General features: G+C 58.9%; 1 protein-coding gene across 2 annotated transcripts; it reads left to right on the forward strand.

Moving 5' to 3' along the window:
- The first annotated feature begins 477 nt into the window (after window positions 1-477).
- On the forward strand, window positions 478-13,936 carry ITM2C (integral membrane protein 2C). 2 transcript variants are annotated; one of them, XM_032857465.1, is made up of 7 exons: window positions 478-711; window positions 2,062-2,063; window positions 8,191-8,329; window positions 10,160-10,348; window positions 11,481-11,591; window positions 12,055-12,205; window positions 12,726-13,936. In XM_032857465.1, exons 1-7 carry the CDS (start codon window positions 592-594, stop codon window positions 12,815-12,817), a joined length of 804 nt encoding a protein of 267 aa, XP_032713356.1. In that variant the 5' UTR covers window positions 478-591; the 3' UTR covers window positions 12,818-13,936. The 2 variants fall into 2 exon arrangements, with proteins under 2 accessions (XP_032713356.1, XP_032713355.1); XM_032857464.1 differs by lacking the exon at window positions 2,062-2,063 and having other exon boundaries at window positions 480-711; window positions 8,188-8,329.
- Window positions 13,937-16,000: the final 2,064 nt, after the last annotated feature.

Consider the following 16,000-nt stretch of genomic DNA (forward strand, 5'->3'; position numbering starts at 1 on the left):
GCATGCGGGATGCAGGCAGGACTTGAAATCTCCTCCTGGGTCTGAGACAGGTGGGAGGAGGGAGCAGCGAGAGCAGGTGCAGCGGACGCACCAGCGTTTCCAAAGAGGAAGGTAGGAAGACGGGGAAATTTGTCTAGAAGCTGTATTTGCCGGACAAACACTCTTTTAACAGAGTGTCGTGGGGTCGCTGGTCTTGGCGAGGCAGCTGGAAGGGATAAGGCTGTGAAAGGGATTGAGTCCATGCCTGATTGGACGGACGGACGGACGGACGGACGGATGGAGAGTGGGTGGATGAATGGAGCGAGTGAGTGAGTGAGCGTGCAAGCAAACCTCAGCCGTCCCTCAGTCGGAGCGACGCGCCCCGCAGGGGTCACTGCGCGCCCGGGGCGGGGCGGGGCGGGGGGGAAGGGGGCGCAGACGCTCGGGTGGGGGGCGGGGCGGACTAGAGGCGGGGTTAGGGAAAGGAACGCGCACACCAGCCAAACTTCCGGTGCCTGCAGATCGCGGAGCCGCGGTCGCACAGATAGAGGCTGCACCGGCAGAGGCTGCACGGGCTGAGGCTGCAGGGCGGACGCGCGGCCGGGCGCAGCCATGGTGAAGATCAGCTTTCAGCCTGCCGTGGCCGGCATCAAGGGCGACAAGGCCGATAAGGCGTCGGCGTCGGCCGCGGCGCCGGCCCCAGCTGCTGAGATCCTGCTGACGCCCGCTCGGGTAAGAGGGGCCGGGGGACTCAGGCTGGAGTCGGAGGCAAGGCACGCCCCGCCGGCCCCGGGAACTGTTCAAGGCGCATCGGGGTCCCGGAGCCGAGACCGGAGGGAGTGAGGGTCCGGAATGGGGCCTCCATCCCAAAGTGGGGAGGGTGCTCGGGTCCTCTCCTAAAGCGGCAGCCGAAAGCAAAAGTCCGAGAAGTAGGAGGGGTCTGAGTCGCTGGTCCCCAGGTGGGAAAGCGCTCGAGGTCTCTTCCAAAAGTGGAGGGGCCCTAAGCGGCTGGCCCCAAGACTGGGGAAGGGGCCGGTAGGAAGAAGTTGGGGGAATGCTGGTGGGGGGTATGCGTCTGTTTCTAATCAAGAGGGAGGGGCCGAGAATCGAGCTCCGGGTGGGGGATGGGAGGAGGGTTGGACGTTGTTTCCCAAAGTAGGGAGGTGGGTCAGGATTGGTGGGGAATGGTTGGGGGCGGCGGGGTGGGGGGGAAGAATCTGGTGCCAACGAAGCGGGGAGGGGCCGTTCACTTAGTCCCAGACGAGGGCTGGGAGTATGCTGCTGGTCTGCACCTGAATTGGTGGACCAGAAAGTGATGAAATGGAAATAAACCAGAATCGGCCCGGCTGCATGTCTGGGATTCGAGGTTTGAGGTTCGAAGTTCGAGGTTATAAGGCCAGGTCCCCGGATTTCACCCCACCCCCTGCCGTCTGGACCTCCTTGCTCCCCTCTAACTTCCTGTCCATGCTCTCGCTCTGGCCTGCTCCCTCCATCCCGCGGGGAGGCTCCTTCACTGCCCTGGTGCCCTCGCGCATCCCGGAGGCTCTTTGTGGGGGCGGGCCTCCGTGCACCCCGCCTCCTCGGGCGTCCTCCCCCTCCTCCCCCTTCCCTCCAGCCGGGGGAAGAGAAGGCATTTCCGCCAGTGGAAAACTGTCTGAGCTGCGTGGAGTCTGACCCGGAGAGGGCAGGACGCGTGGCAGGCAGGAAGGCGAGGCGAGGGGAAAGGTGGGAGAGCTGGTCCAGCCAGGCTGTATTGTGCTTCGGCAAAGGTGTCCGCTTAGCCATCGTTTCGGCAGTCTTGGGGTGCACCAAGCGGTCGCATCTAGATTGGACTTCCAAAGTCTTTGTCCACTCCCCCTCTCTGCCCGCTGCTAGCTTCTGATGAGGCTTCCTCAGCGCCAAGGTCCCTCCCCAAGTTTTGTGGCTCAGATTCAGCCTTTGCCTCAGATTCAACCCGGGTTGGGGTGGGGGGCGCTGCAGGGGAAGACCTGGGCCCTGGCCAGGGAAAGAGGGGACACTTAAAAGGGGCCTCGGAGGTGGGTGTCACATCCCCAGCAAAGAGCCAGTGAGGAATGCACAGAGGAGTCACAGGCCGGCTCCCCTGCCCTGGTGTGGTCACTGCATCATGGAGGACCACCTAGGCTGGTCCATCATGCAACTCCATCTGCATCCCATGTTCAGGTGGGCTGAAGGCATTCTGTATTTGAAAACCGTGGTCTGCTGCTTTAAAAGTTTGGAAGGGTCTCTTGAAACCTCCTTCCACCCTTCACTGAGGAACCAGCTTCCTGGCCTGTCTCAGCCCAGGGAGGGAGCAGAACGATCTCACAGGAGTGGCACACTGTCCATGCCCACTGTGTGGGCCTGGATGATGCCCGCATCCCCTGGGTGCTAACTGACAGCCAGCTCCTGGCGCTGATAGCCAGCGTCCTCTCTTCCCCCTCACCCAGCGTGAAATGGAAATATCAACATCTTCCCGGTGCTGTTTGTAATGGCCAGGAGCCTGCCTCCCAAACCTTCTTAGTTGCGCAGGGTCTCATGTTTGTCTTAATTTGGCATGGAGGAACACTGGGGGCCCAGGAGGAGGATTAAAATCCTGGCCCCTCTAGGACAGAACTACTTATCAGTAAATGATCATAGCCCCCCAAGGCCCCGAGGTGATACAGTGGGGGCTTTGAGTGTGACATGTTGGTTCTGCCAATCGCCCACTGGAATTGGAGCTGGGGAAGGGGTAAGAGATTTCACTGCTCTGGGCCTGGTGTGCCCTCACGTGGCTAAGGGGCACATCCATCCCTCCCACCCTACCCCACCCCACCTTGACCCGGGAGCAGATCAAGTCTCCCTCTCCTGCCTGTGGCGGTGAGCACAGCAGGTGCCCAGCTTTCCGACCTTAGGGCACTGAAACAGAAGGCGGGTGGGACAGGTGGGCCTGCCACCAGCCTTCTCCTGTGTCAAGACCGAGCATTTGAGGTTTGCCCCATGCTGATGGGGATGCAGAGAAAAGCTTATTAGAAGGTTTCTTCTGGCCAAGGGGAACCAAGGGCCCTCCTTGGTTACTGAACTGGACTCAAAAATCAGATCTAAAGGACCAGAAGGACTACTTGGTGAGCCCATGAGTTTGTGAATGCCCTGTGGGTATTCTAGGAAAACGTCCACCTGGGCACAGCCCCGGGGGCTGGGGTGAGGCGGCAGGGGCGGGGGACTGGGGTGAGCGGTGGCTGCCAGCTCACCGCAGGGCTCCCCCCTGCTTCTGAGCAAAAAACTCCAATACAAGGAGGATTCTGTCCCCAGACCTGCTGCTGGAAGGAAGTGCCTCAGTGGGCTGGGAGGGGATGGGGGTGGGGACCCAGCTGGGCCTCCAGCTGCCCACCCTCCCCTTGGCACTTGCCTCAGAGGTAATGAGAAGCCTGCGCTGATGGGCGACTGGCAGGGAGCCAGCCTGGCAAGTGGGCTGGCCGGGAAGCATCCTCTCAGCACGCGCTGACTTGATCCTTTGGAGGCCTGCGGCCGGCCGGCGCTGCACCTCTCTGCCCAGCTCCGCTCTCCCCTTGATCTACCTGCGGGCGCGCACACACACAGACACACACGCGCGGGTGCGTGCACACTCAGGCAGCCAGGTGTAGGCTTGTGCAGACCGGACTGGGCTGGGGGGCTGCAAGAGGAGAAAGACACGTTCAATACCATCATCTCTCCAGCACTGGCTAGTTTTCTCCTTGGCTTTGCCTTTGATTCCTGGCTTCTGCATCGCCCCCTCCTCCAGCCTGCATACCTGGGGATCAGATTTCACTTTCTGTGTCCTGGCCTCAGGCCCTTGGCGGGAGGGAACCGGTCTCCCCGAGTGGTCGGGGGAGGGTCCCCTGCCAGCAGGGAGGGCGGGGCTGACCGGGCTTGGAGCTCCTGCCCCAGGTCCCCAGTACCCGCTGGCTCTGTGGGTGAGCTGAGGGACCCTTGGGGGAAGGTGATCCTGCCCCCGGTCTTGCGCTGGGGTGGGGTGGGGGCTTCGGGCATCCCCTCCCTGGCCTGCCCTGGGCCTTCCCAGGGGCCCCTGGGCTTTCGAACACGCCACAGTGGCTCTTCTCTTCCCTCCTCTATTTCCTTCTCTTTTCACTCTTCTGGGCCGGTCCCTGCATGTTTCAAGGCTGTCAGCAGACTGCCGGGGAGGCTGAGTTCCTTCTAGAAAAAAAAATGTTTATGGTAAAATCATGGAGGCGCAGCCCGGCTCCCGCCCCCCCAACACACACACTTTCCAAGTTCTCTGTCCCCCAGGAGAGCTCTTCCTGCCTCCAGCTTTGCCGCTCGTCCTTTGGAGCCTCTGTTCCCTGGAGTCTCATCTTCAGTGCCAGGAAGCAAGTGGACTCAGAGCAGTGGGTGGTGTGGGAGTTTTCGGGGCCCCCCCCGCACACGACAGGAACGGGGTTCCATGATGCCCTGTCGGCATGTACCCAGCTCTGTGGGCTCCGATGCCCCCTCCCTGCTACCTCCACTCAGTGTGTCTGTCTGCCTGTCTGTCTCTCATACACACAACACATCAGTGACCTTGAATCTGGTCTGCAGCCCCGGAAGTGAGCTTCTGAGGGGAACTAAAGCTGAGAAGGGCCAGGCAAGAGCCCCTCCCCCTCCAGCTGTGGGTCTGGGCTGCAGCAAGTGCGTTCCTGGCTCCCCGCCAGCCTCCTCCCAGCCGCATGCAATTGTAGTTTAATCTGCTTGCAGTTAATTTGGACATTGTTACCGAGGAACTGTAGCTGGGGGGCTCCTCAGGAGCCCTGGGAGTCCGCTGAGTTAATGCTCCAGTTGGCTGGGCTCCCCTTAATGGCCCTTAACGGCGGTGGCCCTGGCTTTGCAAAACCATTTAATGAGCGCCATTGCAGGCCTCAGTGCAGGGGCCGGGGAGGCTGGGCCCCTCTGGGTCCTGGAGGGCCGGCTCACGTGCCCCACACGAGTGCGCAGCCAGGCACTTTGCTCAGAAAGCCCTGTTGCCTTGGAAACAGGAGGCAGTGTTTTTCTACTTTCTAAATGGAAGCCCCCCCCCCCCAACAGAGGCCTCTCTGCTCCCTGTGGGGGGTGGCATTTCCCTGAGTGTCCAGCATGACAGGTGAAGCAGCTGGGGTGGGGGGATGGTCTCAGGAAGCAGGCCTCTCCAGGGTCCTGGGTGAGCCAGGCCCGAATCCCCAGGTTCTGTGTTGTGTGGTGGGGGGACCCCATAAGCAATGGGCCCTCCCTCCCGTGTGGACACTGGTGTCTGAAGTCCCTTTTGTCTCAAAGCAGGGACATCCATGGCTCCCCGTCTGCCTTCTGGCAAGGTCTAGTCCTGCTTTCCCTTCCAGCCGGCTGCTCAGCCATGAGGCCTCTGGGGTCTGGGCCCTGCCGGCAGGTGGGGTGCGGGCTGGGGAGGGGAGCAGGCAGCTGGGTCTCACTACGCAGGCAGGGGTGGTCAGCAGTGGTGGGATCAGGAGTCGTTAGCCCCAGACACGTGAGAGGTTTGTCCACTGCACATCTAGGAAAGGTGGGCGGTCCTCAGCCTTCCCAGAGACACCCCCCAGAGTAAGGACGCAGGGGAGTATCCAGGGACCCCCTGGAGGCCGTTTTCTCCTCAGCCTGGCTGCCTAGCCACCACCATGCCCACCCCTTCCAGGCCCTCAGAAACACCCCCTCCCCACCCCCCACCAGAAGCAGAAAGGCTGCCTTCAAACCAGAGGCCTTGTTTGTGAACTTCGTTGGGGCGGACTCTGAGGCTCTCTTGCTGGTGGCCCTTGACTTTGTTTCGTTTTGTTCTTTAAAAGCAGCTCTTACAAGCTTGCGTCTCTAGTTTTCCTGAATGCAGGAGCAAAAGCATGGCCAGTGTGCAGCCTCAACAGCTGTCCAGGGCCACGGCCCTGCAAAGGAGAGGCTCAACGGAGAAAGATCTGCTGTTTTATCCCGCACTTCATCCTTGACAAAGGGCTTTCGTGTTCTTTGTCTCATTTAATCCCTGCTTCTTCACATTTCCAGAGAGAAGTTGTGGGGGTTGGTGCTGCAAATGCTCCCCTCACAGGGGAAGGGAGTCCCTGCTGGGGCCTCTCTCAACTTCCCGTCCCTCCTTACCCCACTGCAGGTGAATGTCCCGCCCCCAGGGCAGGATCTCCCGCTGATGCAGACAGCCTGGCCTGTCTCCCCTGTCAGCCATGGTTCTTTGGGACCCACTCGGGACTCTGGAGGAGTGAAAAGGCCACCATCACATCTGCAGGAGCCCCTGGTGGGCTTGCTCCTCATTGGGCCCCCCTGTGGTAGCAGCTCTCCCCATGGGACCTTGGTTAGGGAACCTTAGGGAACCTCAGGGAACCCCAGGGTGCTGAGCAGATGCCAGCCAGGTAGGTGCCTCTCTGGTCTTGAGCACAGGCAGGGCTGGGGTCGTAGGAGCCCCAGCACTCAGGTAGTGAGTTCAGGGCAATGGGTTTGGCCTCCCACCCCTGCCAGGCGAGCTCCCTGGAGGGCAGACAGAGGTGTTGGGGACCAGGGTGGGCTGGGGCACCTTTCTGCCCCGTGTCTCCGTCCCATGGTGCAGAGGCTGGGGGCTAACTAGCTGGTCTGGTGATAGATGTGCCGGGGGGTGGAGGGGCTCCAGGGGTTTTTGTCCTTTTCCTGGGTGTGGGTGAGTGGGAGAGCCCCAATCAGGGAGACATCTGCCCCTCTGACGGTACACCCCATTGCTCCCGGAGGCTTGGGCCTCATACCCTGTATTCTCTAAGCCAGGGGGCCTTAAGGGATTGGGACCTGAGCAGCACAACAGGCCCTGTGCCCCACCTACCCCCCAGGCTAGGCCCCCTATGCTGTGCTGAGAGATAGGGGCCTATCTGTCCCAAGTCACTTGGACCTGAGCTGTGTCCCCAGCCCCCAGGGTAAAGGGAGAGAGAACTAATGGCACAAAGGGGACTAAGCAGGCAGTTGGCATACATACGTGGAGAAGCTTCTGGTTCGAGGCTGGAGGTGCTTCCCTTACCCCACACTGCCTCAGCTCCTGGAGGCTGGGTGTTCTTGGGACTGGACTCTTCCCTCACCCTGACTATCTGGACCCCATGGAGGAGGGATTGAATGGGGCCAGTGAAAGCCAAGGAGGGCAGGTTCTTCTACAACAGCTCTCAGGATGGGGGAGGGCAGGGCTGGGGGGACGACAGTCACAGACATGAGAGGTGGCCTGAAGGGCCTGAATCATGACACTCTCAGGCCAGTCCTCCTGGTCAAGCAGTGTTCCTAAGTCTACACACACACACCGTGCTCCACCAGCCCAGACGTGTGTGGCCCGGAGTAAGGTCCTTTTAACTTGCTGCTTCTTGGCAACCCCAAGGCTACTGTCCTGAGCCCGTCTGGCTCCCCGCAGCAGTTTTTTTCCAGGAGCCTCCTGTCCTGGCCTCTCTGGCCACGTTTCCCTCCTGGCAAAAGTGTCCCAGCTTCCGGAAGCCTCCAGACTCCACTCTTCGGGCTCCACTCCTGACAGCCTGCTTGAGGCTGCTGGCCAGTTGCCAGTGTGGGGCCGTGGCTGGCCCCCTGCAGGCTGAGCTGTGCCCACAGGGATGGTGTGCTCAGGGCTGCCCAGCTGGAGGGAGCTCAGCACAGTGCCCAGACCCCATGGGCCTCCTGCAATGCCAGTGAACGCTCCCTGCCACGGCCTTCTCGGTGGTGCCCAGAAGCCACCTCCCATGGCCCCAGTCCCAGTCTGCCTTGTGCACTGCCACCTTTGGGTGGCTCCGAAGCCTTCCCTGGCTCCCCATGGCCCAGAGCAGCGGCCCCCAGCCTGCCAAGTACACCCCGATTCCTGCAGGTTCCTGGGTCTGGTGCAATGATAAGGCCATGTCTGTGCTTCCCCCATTCTATGTTTAAGAGAGTATACTGTGATCACAGCTGGGACATAATGAAGATAATGGCCCAGGCAATCCAGCTGGGCCTGCTTGGTCCTGGGGTGGGGGGTCATTCTGTGCGGCTTCCATGTGGGTCTCAGTTTGTCTTTACCTGGGAGGAAACTGGGGAGGCCCTGGCAAGGCATTCCTTCCAGATGATGCTCTGTGAGTCCCCAGCACTGCCCTTCCCCCTCCCCCACCATCATCCCTGCCACCTTCCCCCAACTTTCCCAAGGCTCAGTCCCGGCCAGCACAGTGGAATCTCACTTTGGGAAGGGGGCGGGAGGATTCCGGGAACTACAGGACCACCATCTGTCCGAGTCGGCCCTGTCACCCACAGGAGGAGCGCCCCCCCCCCACAGCGCTACAAGAAGGGGGGCTCTGTGGGCGGTGTTTGCTACCTGTCGATGGGCATGGTCGTGCTACTCATGGGCCTCGTGTTCGCCTCCGTCTACATCTACAGATACTTCTTCCTCGCACAGGTGAGGCCAGGCGGGAGGGAGGCATTGGGCTCCGGGAAAGGCGGTGTTTGCAGGGGACTAAAGGGAGGTGGCAGGAGGGCAGCATGGGCAGTTGAGTACCAGGGGCTTGGGGCTTATAGGGGAGGGGCAGCAAGTGACCTGCCTCATGGGTGGAAGTGGGTGCCCAGCCAAGCCCAGAAGCCCCACATCCTTCCTGTATGGGGCCACCCTAGGCATACACCAGCCCACCTGGCCCCTTGCCTGGTCCAGGAGATGGGAACGGAGCCCTGTCCTCTTGACTCCCACGGCCGCTGGTGGACTATCCTTACTGTCTTCAGACACAGCTACCAGGAGCACAGTTAGCAGTGGGGGCACGGGGAGGGGAATCTGTGGCCCCTTCCCGCACTGGCTCCCTGGAATGTTTTCACCAGACACTCAGATCCAGCAGGAACTAGAACTCTGGAATCCCTTCAGAGCCAAACCCTGTGCCCAAGGATCATGCTTTAAGGACTTCTGTTCCTTGGACGTTTATTTGGGTTATAAAACAAGGAAGGTAGACCGTGGGTTAATGGACAGATTGCCCACCACCTTGTCCTGCAAGGGTGGCCTCCACTGCCCGTGACAGCATCCCGGGTCCCCAGTTAACGTGCTCTCACAGCCGGTGAGGGCCTGCAGCTGGGCGGGAGAAGTGGTCACAGTTGCGGTCATAGTGACCTTGTGATCAGTCAGACCTGGGAGGGAGATGGGGCCCCCAAGGTAGATCAGTTACAGCTCAAAAGAATAACGGTAAGGGCAACACACAGGGAATTCCAGAGTGACAACGGGGCCGAGAATTGCCAGGCATTTATGACCTAAGTGATCCCTTCCTACCCTCAAGCAGTGATTTTTACCTTAGTTACTTCATTTTTTCCATGATAGAAATTACTGAAGAGTTTTTGTATTCCATGTGACTTTGCCCTGGAAACCTCAGCTCCTGCACACCTGCCGACTTCCCTTCCCCTTTGTCACCCCCTTCCCCATCATCCCCCTCCACGGCCAGCTCCCCATATGTTCCTGTTTCTCGCTCCCCCGCCCATGGGCCCTTCCTGAGGGCTCCTGGTCCCCTCTGTTCCCAGCTCCAACCTGTGCTCTCCTGGGGCTCCTCACCCCACCCCATTGGCTGGGGAATGGGGGCACCTCGGAGCAGCCTCCGAGTCTGTGCCCTGGACAGTATGATTCATGTGTGATGATTCACACACACACACACACACACACACACACACACACACACCCAGGGAGAGCTCACATGAAAAAGGAGAAAGAGCAATTCTGCTGATGGCAGGCCAGTAGTCCCTGCACAGATGGGCGGGGGAGATGGCTGGAGAGGGACAGGTGGGCACAAAGGTCCACGGGCTCAGCCGCTTGGCCGCAGTCATGGCACATGCCGCCCCACCCTTGATGGGGCGTGGTGGAGGTTTGATTCGGCTGGCTGTTCACATAGGGGTGCAGTGTTGGCCAGGACTGCTCAAGGGGCACGGGGTCCAGGGAAGGTGATGGGACTGGTGTGAGGCTGGCTGCCTCTCGGTAATTCTCCTGGCTCCTGAGCGCCCCACAGTTCAATCCGGGCCTCCTGTGTTTGCCCCTGAGAGCCAAGGAACCGGTCTACCTAGGACACGGCAGAGCGGGCTCACCCTCCCTCTCCCTGACTCCCCATGTTTCTCAGTGTCTCCATCTGTGAAATGGATCTCATTGTCCCACCCTTGCCACTTGCTGAGGCCCTGGGTTCGTTGGCGTGGTGGGGTCGGCAGCGTGGAAAGGGTGGCTGCAGCGAGGGTGCCGTGTGACCAGTCTGTCTGCCTCTCCCCTACTCAGCTGGCCCGAGACAACTTCTTCCACTGCGGGGTTCTCTACGAGGACTCCCTGTCCTCCCAGGCCCGCACACGGATGGAGCTGGAGGAGGACGTGAAGATCTACCTCGAAGAGAACTATGAGCGCATCAACGTGCCCGTGCCCCAGTTTGGCGGCGGGGACCCTGCAGACATCATTCATGACTTCCAGCGGGTGAGGCCGGCTGGGGCTGGGGCAGCAGTGGTGGAAGGGTGTCCTGATGACCCAGAGCCCCCCTTCCGCCAAGGGTCATGAGAAAAGAGAACGGGAGCAAGAGGAGAAAGCCAATGTCCCTAGTACCTCCTTTGAGTAGGTCCTATGTGATGGCAGGTGCTGCGGGTTAGGTTGTGCAGGATTTTAAAGACCCCACTTTTGTTTGAGAGGCGTGTTTACCACTGGACATGAACTAGCCATGGTGGGTTTTGTCCTCGGCCACCTGACCGCTGCAGACACTGCCGTCACGGGCTAAGCCAGTGTTCCCTTTAACAGAGTGTTTTGTGTTGACGTTTTCCAGAGGCGTAGCGTGCCTCCTGTCAAGGGCATTAAGCGTACAGCTTAATGGCTACATGGAATGCCCCCCAGAGCAAGATTTGGATTTGTGCCAGCACCCCAGAAGGTTCCCTTGTGCCCCACCCCCCAGCCCATACCCCCTCCCCAGACATAACCATCTTTTGTGCTTCTTTTTTTTTTTTTTAAGATTTATTTATTTATTTGGGTGAGAGCACCAGCAGGGATCAGGGGGAGGGGCAGTGGGAGAGGGAGAAGCACACCCCCGCACACCCCCGCAGAGCAGGGAGCCCGCAGATGCTTCACACACCCTTCTCACTCCTGTCGCCAGTGAAAGTCTTGAGGCCGGTGAGACACGGGCTCTCCAGCTGTTTGTCCCCACCACCCCCATACTTGCCTCCTAAAGCTTCCTAGGAATTCTCCAGAATAATCCCTTTGCTCTATGTTCTGGACATTCTTGTTGCTGGAGCCCATGGGGAGCCAGGGACGGAGCGCCTCTGGCTGAGGGTCCAGGCTGTCCGCAGGGGTGATAGGACCTCACCGGGTGATGAAAGGCACACATGGACCATTACTGTCTTCCACAAACCCCAGCTCTGGGACTCCAGGAGATGAGCCCTTCTGACAGCTGAGGCGCCAGGCACTTGGTGTTTCCCGCAGACATGGGCGAGGCGGGGAGTGAGCATCGGGGGCATCTCCCACTGGAACAGTGGGCTGGTACCTCGGCTGGCCAGGGGCCTGCCAGCCAACCAGGGCCAGGCCCTTGCCTGCAGAGCCTGACCTGGCCGCTCTTCCCACCCAGGGGCTCACCGCCTACCATGACATCTCCCTGGACAAGTGCTATGTTATCGAGCTCAACACCACCATTGTGCTGCCCCCCCGAAACTTCTGGGAGCTCCTCATGAATGTGAAGGTGAGCGGGAGCCCTCATGGCACCTTGCCACACTCCCCTGTGGACGCCAGGCCTGGGGCAAGGGAGGTTCCTGCGGGGGGGAGGGCTTGCTGCCATCTGGGCCCGGGACCCCAGATCAGCCCGTGCCCCTCCATCTTCCTTCTCCCACACCCCAAGTCAATGCCTCTCCTTTCCATTCTCTGCCTCCCTCTCTCTCTCGTGAAGGTCCCCGAGACCAGCTTCCTCAGCCCCCTAAGTCATGCCCCACTTTGGCAGTACAGAGAACCCCCACGTGCAGCACTGGGGCGCAACCAGAAGCCACCTGGGAGTGTCCAGAGGGCGAGCCATGAGGGCCGTGGATGGGGACGTGGGCGGTGTGGACGGGCATTTCAGGTGGCGGGGAACTCTGAGGGAGCAGGACGGTGGGCAGGGGAGCTGGAGAGCCCTGTGTGCTGGCCCGGCGCTGAGCCCACTCCCTCCGCAGAGGGGGACCTACCTCCCGCAGACGTACATCATCCAGGAGGAGATGGTGGTGACAGAGCACGTCAGCGACAAGGAGGCCCTGGGCTCCTTCATCTACCACCTGTGCAACGGGAAGGACACCTACCGGCTGCGGCGCCGGGCTACCCGGAGGCGTGAGTGGCAGCTCTTCCCGTCCAGGGCCCTGCTCTGAGCTTTAGGCCACAGCTGTGGGCCCACCGTGCCTGGCCAGGGGGCTGGAGCCCAGCTGTCGGGGAGCTCAGGGCAGAGCAGTACTAGCAGCTGATGGTAACTCAGCACTTCCCCTGGGCCAGGCCCTGGTTCACGCTCCTTACGTCCTGCTAGGAGTGTGTCAGTTGCTGTCATCCTCATCGTTATTTTTGGTGCCCCATGAAAGATGAGGCAGCGGAGGGACAGAGAGGTTAAGGAACACCCCTGAGGTCACACAGCAGGGAAGGGGGCAGGGCTGGGCCACCTGACTCCAGCTCTCAAGCTCTCTCACCCCTTCAGTGCATGGCCCCTGGGTGAGTTTGGGTGTCCTCACACGGGCCACCTATTCCTCCCTGCCCCCAGGCTCCGGAGGTCCCCCTCGGGTTCCCAGGCTGGTGACGTTTGTGGCCCAGCCAGCTCTGGGCAGGGGTACAGTCCTCACTGAGCTTCTCTCTTCCCTCCCAGGGATCAACAAGCGAGGGGCCAAGAACTGTAACGCCATCCGCCACTTCGAGAACACCTTCGTGGTGGAGACCCTCATCTGCGGGGTGGTGTGAGGGCCTCCCCTTCCTGGCCCCACCCCTGCCCTTGTCCTTGTTTCTCTTCTGGCCACTCTGGCCCTCCTCCTTCCCCTCGCTTAGCTTGTACTTTGGACACCTTTCTATAGACGTGACGTGTCTCCTGGTTCCTTTCCAGCCCCGCCCGCCTCCCTGTACCAGAGCCGTGACCTCTCGAGGCCCCACCTCTTCTGAGCTCCCAGGTTTGGGGGACAGTAGGGTGGCACGGGGTGGTTTCCATGACCACCGTTCTGCAGGCGGGTCCGCCAGGGCCGGCCCAGAGCTGCACTGGCAGCCCAGGAGATGGGCTGGATGGAGAGGCTGGGCTCATGGGAGACCTGGGCGAGGGGACAGGGGAGGGATGTGGTGTGGGGTTCAGAAATGTCTGCACAGTTGGGGAAGTCCCCAGAAGCTTGTTCCTTGGATAGTCCCGTGTCCAGATTCCCAGATCTTGGATGAGGATGGGGGCGGGTGCCCAGGGACGGACCCACCCAGAGCACAAGGGAAGGTGGGGTCCTGGGGCTCCCCGCAGGACTCCTGTCAGTGCCTTCAGCCCACCAGCAGGAGCCTGGAGTGAGGGGTGGGGATGAGTCTGTTAAGCACAATCGTTCTCCGAGTGGAACCAAAGAAGAGAGGAGCCAGGGCCCCCCCAGGAGCACAAGCATGGGGCCCTGCGGCCATGGCCACGGGGATGGGACAGAGGGGGGCCATGCTCCCCCTGTATGCGGGCAGCCCTGCGGGGCTGAGCACTGAGCAGAGCCGAGGGGGTGGGCTCGTTGCTTTCTCCAAGCTTGGAGCTGTTTTAGAAGACAATGTGGGGGAAAGGGAGAGCCACCTGGTACTTATACACCCTGCCGCCTCCTCATTCTGAAACTCCATCCCCCTCGGCTTTGGGGGAATGCAGCCTTTCTTTCCTTTTCCTTCTCACTTTTGCATGTTTTTACTGATCATTCAATATGCTAACCGTTCTCAGCCCTGAGCCTGGAAGAGGAGGTTTCCACACCTCCAGTCAGACTCAGGTGCTCTCTGGAGATGGAACTCTGAAATGCTTTGTATATTTTCTCAACTAGATCCCTTTTCAGAAGTGTGTGCAGAACAATAAAAATCTTTGCCTTCTGACCTTGACTTGGGAGCGGCAGGGAGGGGTGGGCGCCCGGTGGGCCGAGGTGGGGCCGTTCCCAGGTTCAGCTGAAGAGGGTCCGTGTCCCCTCAGTCCTCACAGCTCACCAAGCCAGGTGGATTCACGTTGCACAGGGAGGAGGAGGAAGGGGTTTGGATACCGGAAGTAACTCACCCAAGGTCATGCTGTTTTCAAGTGCCCGTAAACCACCCCGTTTAGTTCCACACGCAAGATGACATCATTATTGCTTGTCCTTAAGCACAAGGACGATGTTGTGTTCTGCACAGTTTCGGGATCTGAGCTGAGGTTAGCATGAGTCACGGGGTCGTATTCTGCAGGGAAGGAAGCGGTGGGAGAGGCAGCCCAGAACGCTGGCCGGGGTGGAGGGGACCCCAGAGGCAGGACCTGGGGCAAGTGTGGGTGCCGACGCCCTTGGGGCTGGTCTGGCTCAATAATCCTGTGAGGGACGTGAATGACTCAGGTTAGTGCAGACACACCCTTGTTCTCAAAGGCAGTTTCGCCCAGACGTCAATCTACATGCAGTGCATTCACATAATGCTGATAGGATTTATTGTATAACTTGACACAGTTCTTTTGGGAAAGTCAACATGGGGAATGGTCTGGTAAAACCTCAGAAGGGGAAAGAACAGCCTCCGGTATTAAGCATTATAACCTACCGTAATTAAGGAGTTACATGTAGCAAAGGAGAAGGTCAATGGAACAATGGAGGGCCTGGAAATTGTGTTAAATGTAAGAAAATTTAATGGGGAGCATGTGTGGGTTCTTTTTAATGGAACAGCTGGCTAACCATTTCGACAAAAATTCACCTGGATCCTACTTCCCTGTAATGTTAATTCTGGAGAGACCAAAGTTTTTAAGTATGAAATGAAGCCATGAAAGTACCTAACTGATTTAAAGCCATCTTAGACGAGGGAGAGCAAATTTCCGTACAGCCAAACACCACAAAGTCCAAAGATTTACAAGGGCGGCAAGCTGGGGGGAGATGCTTTTGAAACCTAGGACACAGAAAGGGCTGTTTTCCTCAATATGCAATGTTCTTACAAACATGAACAGCCCACGAGCTACATAGGCGAAGACTATGAACAGTTTTTACAGAGTAAGGGAACTACAAGTGGGTCATTGCTTAAACATGAAAAGATGTTTAATTGCAGGGCTTTTTATTAAATATTTTACACTGTGAAGCATTTACTCCATATAAAATACCGCATATAAGTCACAGGGATATAAATGATGAAGCATGAACAGCGTGCATCTGGAGACCCACCAGCCAGCTAATGAGACAGAAGACTGCCAGCAGCGCTGATTTCCTTGGTGCACCGCTCCCTTCGCTGCTTACAAACCACCACCCAGACTTAATGGCCCAACACAGCAGTTGACTGTTTTTCCTGGTTGCCAGGCATGGCTGAGTTGGGCCAGCTCTCAGGAGCTGCTCATTCGTGCTTTGCATTCAGCAGGGGCTTGGCTGTGCTCTGCACCCAAGGTGCCCCTCCCCTCCCACGCCTCACTCAGCCCACGGCCTCCAGTCAATACCCTGGCCTTCCTTAGAGTTTGGCAACCAAGCCCCAAGCGGGAGGAAGCCAGAGGCGTTAGTCCTCTTAAGGCCTGGAATCCAAAGTTCCAGAACGTTCTTTCATTGCATTGTTGGTCAAAGCAAGTCACAAAACCAGCCCTGACTTAAGCGGAAGGGAAGTAGACCAACTCTAGATGGGGGGAGAAGCATTCATGCTCAGGGATGCAGGGAACGTTGGCTCCCATGTTTGGAGACCACCCCCCCACAACACACACACCCCAGCCCCTCCCCTCCATATCCTGTGCGGGACACTAAGGACACATCTATTCTTTGGTCTAAAGACAACCATGAAAATGTGTCAATTTTCCATATATTAGCCAATTTCTTTATATTGATTGGCCAATCCAGGGTAATTAGTAATGCCTATTCTGAGTTTCTCTGCTTTGCTTTATAATTCTACCACATACCTATGAACTAGTGCAGTTTTACTTCGATTTGAACGTTACAAAAAGTCATATATAAAATACATGTC

This window comes from Lontra canadensis, unplaced genomic scaffold (assembly GCF_010015895.1).
Source record: "Lontra canadensis isolate GAN:19392208 unplaced genomic scaffold, GSC_riverotter_1.0 scaffold13, whole genome shotgun sequence".
NCBI classification, from domain to species: domain Eukaryota; kingdom Metazoa; phylum Chordata; class Mammalia; order Carnivora; family Mustelidae; genus Lontra; species Lontra canadensis.